Source organism: Lagopus muta, chromosome 14, assembly GCF_023343835.1.
Source record: "Lagopus muta isolate bLagMut1 chromosome 14, bLagMut1 primary, whole genome shotgun sequence".
Taxonomy (NCBI): domain Eukaryota; kingdom Metazoa; phylum Chordata; class Aves; order Galliformes; family Phasianidae; genus Lagopus; species Lagopus muta.
The window spans coordinates 14,091,318-14,106,810 of NC_064446.1; the positions used below are offsets into that span (position 1 = coordinate 14,091,318).

A 15,493-nucleotide genomic window follows, 5' to 3' on the forward strand; every position below is an offset into this window, starting at 1 on the left:
AGAGCCCTGCTCGGGGGAATCCTTCAGAGCAGGAAGGAGAGGTGGCGGCGGCCGTTAACGCGCCGTGAGGAGTTGGAACGGGGCGGCGGGACGGCTGAGGTGAGAGCGGCCGTGCGTGGGGCCGGGCGGCGGGCGAGAAAGAGGCAAACTCTGCGTTGGGTGTTTAAGATTTTATTTGCTTCTACTCAATTCTCATAAAAACACTCTACTTGGTTTTAGTAATCAGACAGCACGGAGTTCTCACCAAGAGCAGTATTAGAGAAGCAGCGCAAGCCCATCCACTTCAGCACATAGCCCAGCAGGGCGGGGCTGGAGCTGCCCGCGCTGTGAGAGCGGGTCGGCCTGCTGCTCGGGCTCTATCCTTACGATACAATACTCAGAAAATGGTTATATGCACCAACCCACATAAATAACACCTACCATGGTAAAACGGGAACAGCAGATTGTGCAAGAGTCACAGTAAAAATACGTAGATAGGTATTTTGCTAATTAGAACTACTACCAGTGAACTGCATCTGTGTTGGCACTGTCTCTCGTTGGTGTGAGTTTTCTTCTTTGTTTCCAGTTAAAGTTCGTCGCTTTCATACAGTCCAGACTGCTCAGCCAAACGCTGAAACTCTCCTTCTGGGGAGAAGGCTTGTTTCACATCCAGCCCTCTGCCATTGAGAGCCAAATACTTGCTGAAAGTTGGTCGGACTCGTAGCTGCCTTGGGGCTGGAACTGGCTTGTTTGTATGTGCTGGAAGAGAAAAAAGACCCTTTCAGTGTCTTCCCAGACCCAGGCTATAGCAACTCAATTGCTTTTTATCTGCACTGTTAAACAGCTGAGTCTTAAGAATTTAACAGGCTGGAAATGTAGGGGAAGGACTATGTTCACCCTCCTTGCTATCAGTGACAATGTAGTTTTCAGCTGGACTAACAGGCATCCTTCCAGCAGGCTGAGCTTTGTTAGGTGAACCGTCAGGGTCTGTTCTGAATGCAGCAGGTGGCAGTTCAGGTTGTGGCTGCAGCACTGTGCTGTGGTACTTACTTGCAACCTCCAGTCTGGCATGGCACGTGGCCACCCCTGCTCCGTTGACTGCAGATACTGTGTACCACCCAGCATCCTTCTTGTTTGCATTATGAATCAGGAGGCAAATCCTTCCAGTATTGTCATGTAACAAGCTGGGGAAAAAAAAGTATTTACATGTAAGTAACTGGGGGAGGAAAATGAGAAGACATTCAAATCAGAGCCAGTTTACATGCTGAGGAGCTGAAAGAGCCCCAGAACAATTCTTACAGGACACTGTGAACTATGTGAACATCAGTGCTGCACTTTTGTTATGAACCAGTGGTAATGCACATCATGGTAGCATTATGGTGGCACCAAGGCCCTTTTGCAGCCCCTGCAGCATCAGAGCTCAATGAACACACTGCATGCTTCTGCACGGGCCTTGTAGCTACTGCTGGAATTCAGCAGCATCTTGCTGTGCCCCCAAAACAAGGCTATCATTTCTGTCTGGCACATGGGCCTGTTCATCATGAGCAGCACACCTAGCCAGCCAGCCGCTGCTTATATTAACCAGCTCATCGAAATGTGATTTAACAAATAGTGGTTATTGTTTTGTAGTACACTAACAGCCAACTTATTAGTAGGATACCTTATTCGGTCTGTATTATATTGTACCATTTCATTGTTTCTTTTCCAGTAAATCCGAGGAGTTGGGATGGCAGAGATCTGGCATTCGAGTCTGGCTGTATCTCCTTCAAAAACCTTTTTGCTTTGTGGCTTGAAGATGAAAGTTGGAGGCGTGTGATGTTCTTTTGCTAAATTAAAGAGGAAAGATAAGAAGGAATCACTGTAAGTATTATACAATTATTATCAAGCTTTAAGATTTCAGAATGCTAAATTCAGAAGGACACTTTTCCTCCAGCATCTTTACAGGCAATTCCCATGTGCATGAGGGTGTAGTAGATACAACCCATTGTAGGAGGAGAGTTTATCTGTCCTCTGCTGTCAGCTCCAGAAGATGAGTAAATCCCAAATTCTAGAGATTCTGTTATGTTGAAATGCCCCAATACAAGTGCTCTGAAGAAATATTTCATCCCAATGCAACGTGTTAAAATACTTTTAGAAAAGGTAGACTTCTTGTTGTTGTTTGAGCCAGAATGTATGGAGATTTGTGCTTCCTAATTGTACTGCCACATACACATAGAGGAAGGCATTAGAATACTAAGATTTTCAGAATCTGGGCAAGTAGTTACCAGTGCTCTCTGTCTTACCAATTACTTCCACTTTTACTGTGAAGGATGATTCTCCTGCACGATTGACAGCCACACATTCATATGTTCCTGCATCAGATGATTTGACTGCTTCAAAAATAAATGAATGGAATCCCTTCTCTGACACTATCATTTTATGAAACTGATCTTGATGAACCATCCTTCCATTCTGATACCACATCACATCTGGGGTTGGCAGCCCACTAACCTGTGAAGGAGAGGAAAGCTGCAGAGTTGAACAGCTTTAAGATAATACAAACCCTTCAGTGCTATACCGAGTTTGAAGCGTTTAGGTGATCAAGTCATGGTTGTACTACAAAAAATTAGTCTTGCCTATTTTTGAATATTAATTGAATAATAGTAGTACTGCACAGAGAAGAGCTGTAGAGAAATGAGCTCTATCTACAAGAACAGAGGATACTATTCCCACAAACCTCTGTTGTTTCCATCCTGTAAGGCTTTGATTAGGTCAGAGGTGCTTCTTGTGGCTTTGGAGGGAGGGAATTCACTTATCTAATCTCACTCCTAGTACTGTAGCAATGTTACCTATACACTTTTGATAATATAAACTGTGTCTTGCAGATGCAGGTTGCCCACGACACATAGAAGTTTAGCTATTTTGCTGCAAACTGCTTAAGGTCATGCTGAAGTCTGGCAAGGGAGTGAAAGTTGTGGATGTAATTAAGGAAAAACAAGCCAATTCACAATCAGATCAGCAGACAGTAGTTGCAGTAAGGTTACATACGCGCAAGCTCTAGGTTTGTTTTTACCCTGGGGTTGGAACAGTTGCCATGCAGTCTCAGCCCAGTCTGCTGTTCTGTTTATCTGTAATTAGTGCATTTTCTTGCCAGATTATCTGCTTCAGCAAGAGAATATTTAGAGCCGTAGGGAGGACTCATTAAAGGCATACAGTCCTACACAGGTCTTGCTGATCATGTTTTCATGCCACTGCATTCAGTGGGAGTTCCAGTGCAGAGCACAGTGGCCTCTCTATGTGGTTTCTTGGAGCAGAGCTTTAACATTTGGTCTCTGCAGTGAGCTATAACAGGTTTTGTGTAGTCGTCCACATTTACCGTTATTTAGCTCTAACCATTCTCTTATGAAACTAATCCCCCTTAGATTATCTAAGGGAAAAATGTAGAAACATTTACCCATCTTCTTCCTAGGGAGAACCTGGGAAAGCTGCTGTTAGTGCTCTGGCTTATTGAGCCACAAAGGCACCGCAGCTCAGAGACCTCTGCTCATGCTACATACACCACACAGCTAAGGGGAGTGAAAGTGAAAGGCTGGTATTACTTTGAAGTCAAGCCTGCAGAATCGTCCCTCCTCAATAATTACATCTTCTGGCACTTGTGTAAATCGTGGTTGGAAAAACTTTTCCTGGATTGAGTCATGTCCACGTTCATCTCCTCTGGAGGATGGTCTGCTCCTAAGAGGAAGGCAGTAACAGTTATTCCTGTCAATGTACCATAGACAGATCACTTTGAAGCACTGAGTCCCTCGAGAGGCTTAGGAATGCAGCAGTACAGACCAAGCTTGTTTTTCAACTGTAAGGCACGAGTTTTGATCAACTGCTTATCTTGCTCAAGTTACTCAATTCAACATAGAAACATGTGAAGTCTTTAAACCTTTAGTGATATGCTTAGAATTGACTGGATTAAGACCACAGGCATCAGCCATCATCCGCAAATAGATGTGTTTTAGTTGAAAGAAATGAAAATTTAGTAATTACTACTTCAGAAAAAGTGCTTTAGAAACAGAAAAAGAAAAACAATGCTAGCAATGCCTAGAAATATTTGAAATAAGTCACAGAGTCACGCAGCACTGGCTTTTATGCATTACCTTACGTGTGTTGTAGGAACCTGCAGCCTGATGTTTTCTGCATTCTGGTGCTCAGAAAGAAGAGAAAAATTCAATTAACTTAAGAGAATATAGGCTGAATGAGAAGCCATTTTAAGCAGACTGACAACTTGAAAAGTTGTTGGGTCAAGATGTAACAAAATTCACAGCAGGAGATAAGGTGCCCTTTTTTCACTCTAGACCTTTGGCCATGCCAGCAAGTCCTATTAATAGAATGGGACAGCTTCTCATCACCCTGTACAGGTGATAGGTGCTGCAGCTTCGTTTGGCACACTGGGCCTTTGGCAAGCCAATAACCTTTGTTACAGGGGAAACTGGCAGTATCTAAAATGAGAGCTCAGTACGGAGTGTCCTTCCCAATAGCAGGAATAGAAGTGGAATCACTGGCAAGAATTGCATTGTGCCACTTAAATATGGTACCAGTAGCAATGAACACATGCTGAGCTGGAAAATATTTTTCTTTCTAGATCACAGCGCCAACTAAGCTTACTGACAACTCCACAATCACATGGTACCTCTACTAAAGTACCCAGACTGATTCCTGCTAGGACCTTGGATGCTTGGAAAATACAAGCAGGGTTTACTACCAGTGACTCATTTTAGCTATGGAATCAGATAGAAATACTGTTTGGAAATTTCTGGAGTGTTTGCCATTACAGTGCTTGGTTCTGCACCCTGTTGCGCTCCATTGCTGTGGAACACTTAAGCTTGGGTTTAAACTTCAAACATAGATGCAAAGTTCAGTTCAGGGGAAGATCACAGGCTGAAAGGGTTAGCTGGACTTGTGTTCCACAGCCAATTGCTTGTACCTGCTCATTTACACAGGTACTGTACAATGGCTGTTTGTCTTGTGAGATGAAGAGATGAAATTGTGGTGAGGAAGTTGCTGCTGATAGAGCTGATACTCTATTATATGGACTGACAACATGGTTACATTCCTGAGGAATGAGAGGATGAATCAATCAGTAACTGCAGCATTTAAAAATAAGTCAGAATGATGAGAAAAAAAATCTCCCCAGCATAACCCAGTTTCTCCTTCTGCTTTTTATGGAGCATTTCATGCACTTTGAACCATCTCAGCTATCCTGCTTTGCCTAAATGTTTCATTATTCTCTGGGGAAAAAAAAAAAGGAAAAAAAGAGGTTTCTGATACCCATAATGTTCCCTTCTTGTCAGGTGATTGTTGAGGAGAAATAGTTGTGTGTATTCCTCTTTTAAGTGATTTAAGTGTGTCTTGCACTGAGTTTTGCTAACTGCATTTTGAAAGGTGGATGCCAGCCTGCTGGCTGTCTGCATGCCTGCAGCAGGAGGGATGTTTTCTTTAGCAACCCAGTGCCACATCACAGATATTTCCACTAACTTTCATCAGAGAAGTGCTAGAGAGAGCTTTTAGCTGGCCTGTTCTAAATAACTAATGAATGATGCAAGTCGCCTGCTAAAATGTTTTTGAACATGCCAGTCATAATAGATTTTTGGCTCTCAGCATGTGGGCTGCTAGAATAACTGCTTTGTCTTCTCTTAATGATTGCAGGCGTCAGGAAGGGATAAAACCCCACCAGTGCCACCCCAGGGCCCTGACCTCTTGCAGTCGATGTCACTTATTCCAAAGGGTGACAGGTGTAAATCTTGTTGTGCTGGCCAAGTCCGAACTCAGGCTCTTCGAGTGGGTACCTGGATCCCTCACTGTCCTCCCTGCCTGTCACAGTGCTGGGCAGCAGCTGTTGTAATTCCTCCCTAGAGAGGTCATTCCTACAGATCAGGCCCAGCAAGGGGATGGTAGAAGTACTGCCAGTATTTAGTGCTTAAACTCCAACCCACTCCACAATCACCCCCCAAAACATAAAAGATACAGAGTTGTGCTGACAAAAGCTTTCCCCCTTCCCTTTCCAGTGCTGGCACCAAGAAAGCCCTATCTCTCTTCAAGCACAAGCAATTCACAGCACAATCAGCAGGAAATTACCCCTCTGGAGACAGGCCCCCATTTACCTGTGCGTTCTGCACGTCTTCACTTTGTGCTTCAAACACAGATGCAGCATTTTCTGGTCCAAGCAGCCTGCGAGCCATCCTTTCTTCATAAGTTAATCGCTTAGAGCAGAGCATAGAGGAATTCGAGTTATAAGTCCATTTACTATTTCAGTTAATCTTGTGAAGCACAATGATATGCCACAAAGTTAGAGTGTTCTCAATGAAAGCAGTGTCTGAATAGAAACACTACGCCCGTTCCAGTGGGTTTGCAGTCCGTGATGCCTACTGAAGTCATCCTCAATATATACAGCAACAAAATGCATAAAAGATTAAACTGCCTGTTCATCAAAGCCTCCCTAATGCCATCTGTGGCCTTCCACGCCTCCCTTCTCTGCTCTGTGATTATTTATGGGTAACTGATGGCATTATCTCAGAAGCCAGAGTCCCAGGGTATCTTTCTGTTAGCACTGGGAAAACTTTCCAAGTCGCTCAGCTGTGGATTTAATTCAGGAGCTAGAGGCTAGGTGCTAGTGTCCCTATTCCCAAAAAGAGAGGAGAGGAACACCAGAGCCCTGACAGCACACAGGAGCTTTATGCCAGCAAAGCAGCCACCTTGTGAAACGCTGTGTGCCATTCTGAGAGGAGGCCAGAATGTTTCAGCCATGTAACAGTGAGTTTCAACAGTACGAACGCTGCACATGGGGATGAAGACAAGTAGAGTTAAATGCACTGTCTCCCAGTTTGGTTACTTTGGAGGAGATTATGTTAGTTCTGTGAACACCAAGCACCTAGAACTGGGTCTCTCACAATTTTTTCTTGTGCACCCCATGTACAGGACATGTATGCGATTATTGCTTTGTAGATAAGGATTTGGGAAGGCTTAGGGATCTCCTCCTTAGAAGAGATGAAGACTTGGAAGAGTCTCCCTGAGTTCACTGCTGCATCAGGTGTGGCTGAGGCCATCAGTTGCCTCAGACGTTGTTGGAGGACAAAGAGAGGAGGACACAGCAGTGATTGCATAAGCCTTATTTTTAGCCTGGCTTTCTATTGGAAGAAGCACTGGCTTGCAATGGCAAACTTTGTTGCAGCAGATAGGGTGCTCCTGTTAGGGACATTAACTCATATTTGACCTAATATTTTTCCTTCATTGTTTAAGATTATATATGACACAAATCCATTTCCACTGATAATTATGGTGTAACTCCTTTCTTCTTCAGGGGAAAAGAGGACAGAGACTATAAGCCCTGGGATTTTACTAGCTTGCCTCAGCCAGAAGCAAAGTTTCTTCACTACAGACCTGCTGACTCCAACATGCTGCTGAAATGCGTTTCCCTACTGGTAAGCCATTTTTTTCTCCTCCCAGATTTGGATTTCTTGACCAAGGGGATTGTTTGTTATCCCTTCACAGTATAAATAGCTAAGCACTGAGTCTAACACTCTCTTGTAGCTCACTGACTTTATGACATAAAGGTTGTGTGTTTTAATTGGTTTGTTATCATTCATCTAAAAGAAATCAAAGAGGTTTACCACGTGGTGATACTCTCTTACATAAGCAGGGGTATTTCTCCAACTTTCTAACAATTTGGGGTAGTTTATTAACCCCAGCGTTGGAACCTAAGGTTAGATTGTGTCTGAAGAACTGAGGGGTTCTTGGGTTTCTGCTGTCTGTGGATGTGACATTAAGCAGGATTCTCAGGAGAAAGTTGAAGTTTGTGCCATGGCTCTAAACATGCCTGTCTCTCCTATACATGTACCTTGTTCCTGATTCTAGCCTAATTAATTTGATCACGCAAATTCCAAGATCAGTTGAATGATGTGAGCTGGCCGAGAAGTTGGGATGAGAGAGAAAAGCAACAGCAGCTCTAAGACACCTTTGCTGTGTCAGGTGGCTTTCAGAAGTCAATGCCTCCCTTACTGTAGTCCCAGCAAAAGCAGACACTCATTTACCCCAGTAGCTGCATACATACATGCTGACAGCCGCTGTCTCTCTTGCTACACCTTCAGGCCAGTTTTCATCAATCCCTAACCATGTGCTTGCTCCTCCATTTGTTCCTATGCTTCCTTTTGCTTTCTGATAAGTTTGGAGACTCTCTGTGATCCTAGAGCCAGTCTCTGCATCTCTCCTTGTACTAACAAGAACTGCAGCCAAGTGATTCTTTAATTAGCAGATTTCCCTTACCTGGTTGCCATTCTGGAGAAGGTTGTCTTTGCATCGGAGTTTCTTTTCCAAATCCTGGATGAGGGCCTCTTTTGTTCCTCTAATTTCTTGGTCAGATGTCTTCTGCATGGAGTTGATGCTAGCTTGTTTTTTGTACATTGGTTTTGAGTAACTACTCACACAGGAAGAGAAAACAAAGTTACTCCTGTAGGCTTGCTTACATCACTACAGTTTTACAAAATACACACGAAGATGACTATCTGCTACCTAGGAGCTGTGGTTCAAAATGAACCTGTAAAGCATTTGGGAGATAGAAAGGCCAGGTGGCATAACTGAAGATGAGAAAGGGAAGCAATCATTGTCTAACCATGCCATTCAGTGTCCCCCTCTCACCCCCCACCCGTCTCAATAGCTTGCTGCATATCTCCATTCTGTTCTGTTGTTCTGTTAAATCTTGCAGCAGCTCCCATCCTGGCTGGGGTATGTGCAGTCAGGCTAGCAGTGTTTTAAGGGCACCACTAATTGCACTGAGCTTGGAGAGCCTGTCCAAGAGCAAAAACTGCACTCCTTTACAATTTCATTTGTTAAAAACAAGGGTTTGGGAGCTGCAAATCCACAATGGGATTACAAACTAGTTCATTATGTGTGAACAAATAGCTTATTAATTTTTCTATACTTTGTGGCTGCTGGAAGCACTTGTGTTCAAATGTTCCAGAGCCAAGATAACCACAGGAGTCCTTAGAAGTCCAAGCTACAATTCCTACAAAGCCTGACCCTGTAACCCATACTCAAGAATCAGTCAAGTCTTGGCTGTAGTAATAAGTTAGACTTGATTCTGAAAAGTTTCCTCTAAGAAGAGAGAAGCATCCCTCAAAACACACTGTGAAGGACTCCTAGAGGTCACAGTGCTCTGGCAGGACCTAAACCAGTTCATTAAATGCAGCAGGACCTCATTTGCTGCAGTTGTGTTCCACACTTGTTTCTATCCAAAATCTTCTCACTCGGGTTGCTTGAGAGTTTAGTAGAGCAAAACAGTTGTAACTCTGCTGTGTGTTTCAGTATTACTTGGGCTTAATAGCTCACACAATCTATAACTTAGTAGCCTTCATAGTCTGCCCAGCAGGTTAATAAGTTTCACGTCCCCTTTTGTCCATTTGTATAATGATTAGGAAAACAATTCCTCAGCTCACAAGACGTTGCATTTAATTCTTCAGAGCAGCTTACGTGAAAGGCATAGTGAGGCAGCAAAGCCCCTTGCTATGGAAACAGAAATCCTCCACTATGTACACAGAACACATCAGTTGCTCCAGATGCATACCTAAATCACAAACACTCCTGCAGTGCTTTCAGAAACTGCTCAGCATCCCAGCTAGCCTGCTTCATCTTACCTTCCTGCTTCCCTCAGTGCTGTGCTTCAAAAAGACCCAGAAACATTCAGGTTTCCTGAATACAAACTGACACTTAAACCTGAATTGATATCCAAATCAGCAGGATTCTACCCCCGTCTACCCCCTTCACCTTTCTAATATCCTCAGTTGAATGTTTCCTGGATATGCTACACTGACTTTCAGTGGCCTCCAGCTAGTACTGGCAGGAAGACAAGTTGGTGAGAAGGCAAGACCCAGCTCCCTTAGAGATCTGACTGACCTTGGAAGGTATTTGGATTGCAGCCCAAAGGCAAAATGATATAATACATATTCAGGAAAGAATTTAGTCTTTGGTCTTAAGGGGTAAAAATTTAAAGTGGCTGCCTTTCTGCTAGCACATACGATTAATGAAAACTATACTGTAGATATTGTAGATGCTCATCAGGAGCTGGAACCTGAAAATACTGCTGAGGCTTACAAGGAATCACAGAATGAATTGACCTCTAAGATCATCCAATCCAACCATCAGCCCATCACCACCATTCCCACTAACGTCCCTCAGTGCAACATCCATTTCTTGGACACCTCCAGGGATGCTGCCTCCAGCACCTCCTGTGGGCAGCCTGTTCCAATGTTTGGCCACTCTCTCAGGGGAAAAAAAAATTTCCTAATATCCAGTGTGAGCCTCCTGGGGTTCAACTTGAGGCCGTTACCTTTTGTCCTGTTGCTACTTACTGGGAGAAGAGACGAAACTTTAAAGTTACGTGGGAACTACTGTTGCCTTCCTCCCGTTCATAAGCCCTATATGTCTATCTTCTGTTCTGCATACCATTAATCAAGTGATTTCCCTCAAATCAAAATCAACTGTTCAAACTAAGCCCAAACAAACAAACCTGCAGAGCAGCCCATGACTTGACTGCCATGCAGCTTAACCCCCAGTTGTACCCACAGACATGAGGGCAAGCACTCAGCCTCCTAACTAGGCTCATTCTGCTCACACAAAGCCCTGCTTCACGCATCAGAAGGCAGTGGGAGTTGTCCCATTGGCTTCACCACAGGTTTGGGTTCGGGTCAGTCAGTACACGGGAGAGGCCAGGCCAGATGAAAGCAAGGGGAGGTTAGAAGCCTGTGTATACTTACTGAGGTTCCATAGGAGGAGTTTGGCTGTTAAAATCAGGCTGCGAGGGTAGCACTGAGCACAGGAATGCTGCGGGGGTTTGGTTAGGCATGGATATAAGCCGCTGCCCAGATGATGAGCTAGCAGGAGACTGTGCAGATGCAGGTGTGACGGGATATGTGGATTCCTTAGGGGCACTACAGGAAGGTGAGGAGAGCGTGATTGAAGAGCTCAGCGATGACGAGGAGGAGAATTTCTGCCCACTAGGGTTACGAGGCTGGATTAGAATGGAGGACTGTTTGATTTGCCTGCTTGACTCTGTAGATGTTGAGGCTCCTGGAGGCTGCTGTTGCCCTTGACACACATTCTTAGACTGGATAAAATGTTTTGGACGTTCGTAGTTAAACATGGTTGGTTGGCACATAGAGGAAACGGACGGGAGATTACGGACACTCATAGGAGAGCTTTCACGGCTGTCCTGGGTTTTGGTTGGTGACAACTGGCTTTGGGTGGGTGGCTGGTAAAAACTAGGTGGCAGGCCACAAAAGCTTTCTTGGCTGGGCTCCTGAATAGAATGGAACCCTGGCCTTGCAGGATAGAGGCTTTCTTGGAGCGGATTTTCCCTTAAGGAAGACAATACAGATAAAATAAATGGTACATCAGAATTTCAATGGCAGAAAAACTGTGTTTGAGCAGTCATTAGCAGTCCAAAGAATACGATGTTCAGGCAGCTGATAGTTAAAGCTTAAGCTTAAAATAAGAAGATTTAGGATTGATTAGAACTCTTTATAAACTATACAAACATTTCAGGTTACAATAAGGAGTCACACACTCTATCAGACCCAGCTGTGGAGCTCACCACAGCTATCTGATCTGCAAGAGCCCTCTCAATTCTAAAAGGAATGACACTACATTTATTGCAATAACCCATCACCAAATTTACAGACAGCTGGAGATACTATTGCTAAGCAGAGTGATATGCAACACATCATCTTAACTACAGCTCTGGATCCTGCAGCTTCATACCCTGACAAAATATTGTACATACTATTATATGCAGAATTGGTTATTTGTGCTGAGAAATTCCTTACGCTGTAGGGAAACATGAAGCAAGTTCCACTTTCTTTTCTACCTAAAACTAAACTTTGGAAACCAAGCACCCTGATTTCTTCCCCAGGAGCTTTTGAATTCAGACCTTTATGTAACAAATTGAGACTTGGGACTTGGAATACTGAAGACCACACTTCTCTGTTGGAAGCCATTCGCTGAGATTTGCTGTTCTGGCTTATAACTCCTGGAATGGCATAACTGCAGGATGAAGTAGGGCTCTCCAAGCTGCTTAGGGGTCCTCCGTTTATTTTGGAAGCCACTGATATCTAAATGTAGGTATATCCTATCAATTCACAGCACAAGAATGTTTCCTTTGAGTGAACTGAGTACGTCTGTGAGGACTAGCAACTAACTTCAGCTCTGAGATAATTAAATACCAATTCCTCCCCCACCAAATAAATGAAAAGTTACTAATAAAAAATGAGAATGTAAATCCACACAGTTACATGTGCTGGAAAAAATTGTAATCTTGTCTCACTGAGATCAGCTGTTTAGCTGCTATATATACACAGTATATTGTATTCCTCTCATTGGAGAGCCCAAAGAGGTGAGAAATTCCTAGGGGAGAGAATCAACTGAAGACATTGCTCTTGTCTGTCTTATAAAGTTTCAAAGCTTTCATTTCCTAAAGGTAATTACAAACACTAGTTGTAAATTAACAATAAGTAAACAGGTTTCATAGTAACAATTCCCTGATTTTCTCCTGGTTGTGTTCTTGGAATTTGAAGCCAGCTCAGATTTTCTGAAGCGTATCCAAACTATCTTCTCATTCACTGGTGCAGAAAACTGGTCGAATCTTGTTTTTTATACTGCTTTGACATCAGTGTACAGATTCATTCTATTTATGTACAGGATCTGTACACACCTTTACCTTCTTTCCTAGAACACTACAGTTCTATAAGACCCTGAGCTGCTGCTCCCCATGCACAGATCCGCTCCTCGCACCGAGGGGTAAGTTCCCTTCAATCACTCCACCAAGCTTTGGGTGGAAACAGAAAAATCCAAGCAGATTTTTACTTTACAAGATGACAACAAGAAGCAGTAAGAGCCACTTTGCTTTTTCAGTCTTTTTTTTTCCCCTTCTTTGCCTTTCACATTACATTTGACACTACAGTACCTTAAAGGTACATTTCTATTTCTATCTCAGCATTACCCAGCACGTTGTAATTTCCCATGCTAACTCACTAACCAGATCTGCAATAAAAAGTGCTGAGAAAAAAAAAAAAAGCCTTACCTAGAGCCTAGAAGTTGTCACCTGGGCTTTAACCCGTATTTTGGGAAGGGACCGTCATTCACTGACACAGACTGTCATAGTAGCCCTCTGCGTAGCATTATAAGACCAGAGACTTTAATGTGCTGCCAGCAAATGACACTGCTGGACCTGCCTGTCCTCCTGCCTACACCAGTGTCAGAATAAGAGTCTCCAACCCAGCCCTTGCTGAGGGCACTTTATTTATGGGCCAGAACCTCATTTTTTTGGCAGGTGCCAGCAGTCAGCAAATCACACTGTGGGCAGTGGTGAGACCTGGCTACAGAGTCCCCCCTAAGTCCTGCTTTGTTGAGAAGCTCAGTGAAATTCCTTCTTTCTTCATTTACCACATCTAGCAGCAGCTAATTGTAGTGATTAAAACTTGGTACTGCTTTCAGGGCTGCGTACACCCTGGAAAAGCCAGCTGTCAGGGCTGGGAAGGAAGCGGTGAGCAGCACACTGCAGCACTGCTCACAGCTGGCAGTGCCCTGTGCTGCACATCATAGCACACGGGAATGCTGCTGGTGGTGGAGTAACCACGTGTGTCTGAAGAGTCATTCATAAGCTGAATAATACCAATTAAATGGGCTTGGTGGTAAGGCGTTCTTTGATGATATATTGCTGTTTGGGGCTATTATTATGTATATGAACTTAGATCAGGAGAGCCAGCCAGGCTGCTTTCACCAGATCCTGCTGGCAGATTAGGTGATGCCTTTAATCAAAGGCTGCAGAGCTTAATTGCATCTTAAATTAGCATTATAGCATTTAAGTATCTTAATTATAGTTTAGCAACCGTTGCCTAACATGCATACTATTGTTTAAAAAACCTCCAAACTGCAGCCAGGCCACGGGCCCAGCCTTGCAAGGGTGAATCCTCCAGTACAGCCACCTCTGAGTTAACCTGCGGTTTAGGGTTTGTATTTAAGCATCAGCTCACCATTTGTGGACAATATCTACAACCAGGTGTTGATTGGGTGCTAATTTCTTTCATTTCCTTCTGGTGAAAGGCAGAGAGGGAAGGAGCATGGCCTGGTTGTTGCTGTTTTAGTTAAAATAGACAAAGTGTGGTTTGTACAGAGAGTTGATTACTTGAAAAAATAAACAAAGGAGGGTAAGTGTGGCGTGAAGGCTTGTTCTGCAGGAAGCTGGGAGCAGCTGAAGGCCAGCTCTGTGTGCAGATGGGCTCTCTGCCTTCCCATGGGCTCCAACGAGGGTGCAGCATGCTGCTTTCTGGGCCAAAGCAGGCTGTAAGGCTTCTGTTGGAGGAGATAGCTTTGTGCTTAAATGGCTGCGCACAACTGGCACGACTTGTGTGAGAGGGAAAGAACAGAAGTGTGTGAGATCCAGCAGGTGGGAAAGAAACTTGAAGGAACTAGAAGCTCAAGTGTTGAAGGCAGAGGGGTAAATCTGATAGCTTATGCTGGGGGGAAGCTGATAGTACCTGACCAGCTGCTGAGATGAGGTTTTCTGTACTACTTCAGTTTTCTTTTTATTGCTGGTGACGCACTGCATCTGAGCAGGTTCTCCTGGTTCCTCAGTGATGCAGCAACGAAAGTATAGGGGAAAAAAAAAAAGCTAGGAATCTTTTGTTTATTTACTGAGGAATTGTCAAAGCTATCTAAAAACACTCAGGGCCTCTTTTGCTTTGATTGAGTGGTTTATATTAACTTAATAATCAGTATGGAGTCTAGCAGGGCTGGTTTTGGTCCCTTTCTTTAAGGCTGTTGGGAAGGATGCTGTAACCTGTAAGTATAAAGGCTCAAAAGGACTAATGGCAGCTGTGCTCCTCTAGAACTGCATTTCTGGCTTTTATGGAGTGTCTGTTGCTAAGCAAAAAATTTGAGAAGTACAAAGATCTCATTCATTTTAGAGTTGTTCCCAGTAGTGGCTTTGTCCTGTCATCCTGATATTTGTCAGGAGTTCTTTTTGTCTTCGATAACAGTTTCAACCACATGCATTACATGTTAGTTATACGGCTGAATCTTCTAACAAGACAGTTATTTTACAGCTAATCATTACAGGTGATTGATTAATTGTTACTAACAGCAATGTGCAATGTTTAGTCCCATTCACAATGCTGTTTCAGAGCACACTGCAATAAGGCTGTGTATTTCAGAAATATTTAAATGTTTACTGATGGATGCTTCAAGAAATTCTTGTGGTTTTTTTTCTCTCTGTGCCTTGAGGTTTATATTCATGCTTTCCAAATGGTTCAGCATTGCTGCCAGCTGCAAGTGTTCTGCAGACCTCTGTGCTAGTTAACATCTCCTATAAACAAAATTTCTAGAAGCTATTGCATATCTGATTTTGGTGGTATGCTACATCTCTTGATGCAGGACATCAGGCACACGCTATAAATGCAGCAGTGAGTCTCATCAGAAATAGCCTTCTTGCAGGTCACTGGTT

The 15,493-nt window shown here is 43.7% G+C and overlaps 2 protein-coding genes across 4 annotated transcripts in view; one reads left to right on the forward strand and one right to left on the reverse strand.

Annotated features, from left to right (window-relative positions):
- Nucleotides 1-155: 155 nt before the first annotated feature.
- MYOT (myotilin) lies at nucleotides 156-13,250 on the reverse strand. Of its 3 annotated transcripts, none has more exons than XM_048961057.1 (10): nucleotides 13,073-13,250; nucleotides 10,752-11,351; nucleotides 8,266-8,416; nucleotides 6,108-6,206; nucleotides 4,104-4,147; nucleotides 3,558-3,690; nucleotides 2,262-2,469; nucleotides 1,640-1,805; nucleotides 1,030-1,163; nucleotides 156-738 (listed from the first exon to the last, which is right to left on the reverse strand). In XM_048961057.1, the coding sequence occupies exons 2-10, from the start codon at nucleotides 11,183-11,185 to the stop codon at nucleotides 566-568; spliced, it is 1,542 nt and encodes a 513-aa protein (XP_048817014.1). In that variant the 5' UTR covers nucleotides 11,186-11,351; nucleotides 13,073-13,250; the 3' UTR covers nucleotides 156-565. The 3 variants fall into 3 exon arrangements, with proteins under 3 accessions (XP_048817014.1, XP_048817013.1, XP_048817015.1); XM_048961056.1 differs by having other exon boundaries at nucleotides 4,104-4,153; XM_048961058.1 differs by lacking the exon at nucleotides 10,752-11,351 and having other exon boundaries at nucleotides 4,104-4,153.
- The window catches only part of KLHL3 (kelch like family member 3), a 112,981-nt gene continuing 99,215 nt past the window's right edge, over nucleotides 1,728-15,493 (forward strand). Inside the window, exons 1-2 of the mRNA XM_048961053.1 lie at nucleotides 1,728-1,839; nucleotides 7,304-7,424. The gene's annotated coding sequence lies outside the window, so the exon portion shown is untranslated. The remainder of the gene's footprint in view (nucleotides 1,840-7,303; nucleotides 7,425-15,493) is intronic.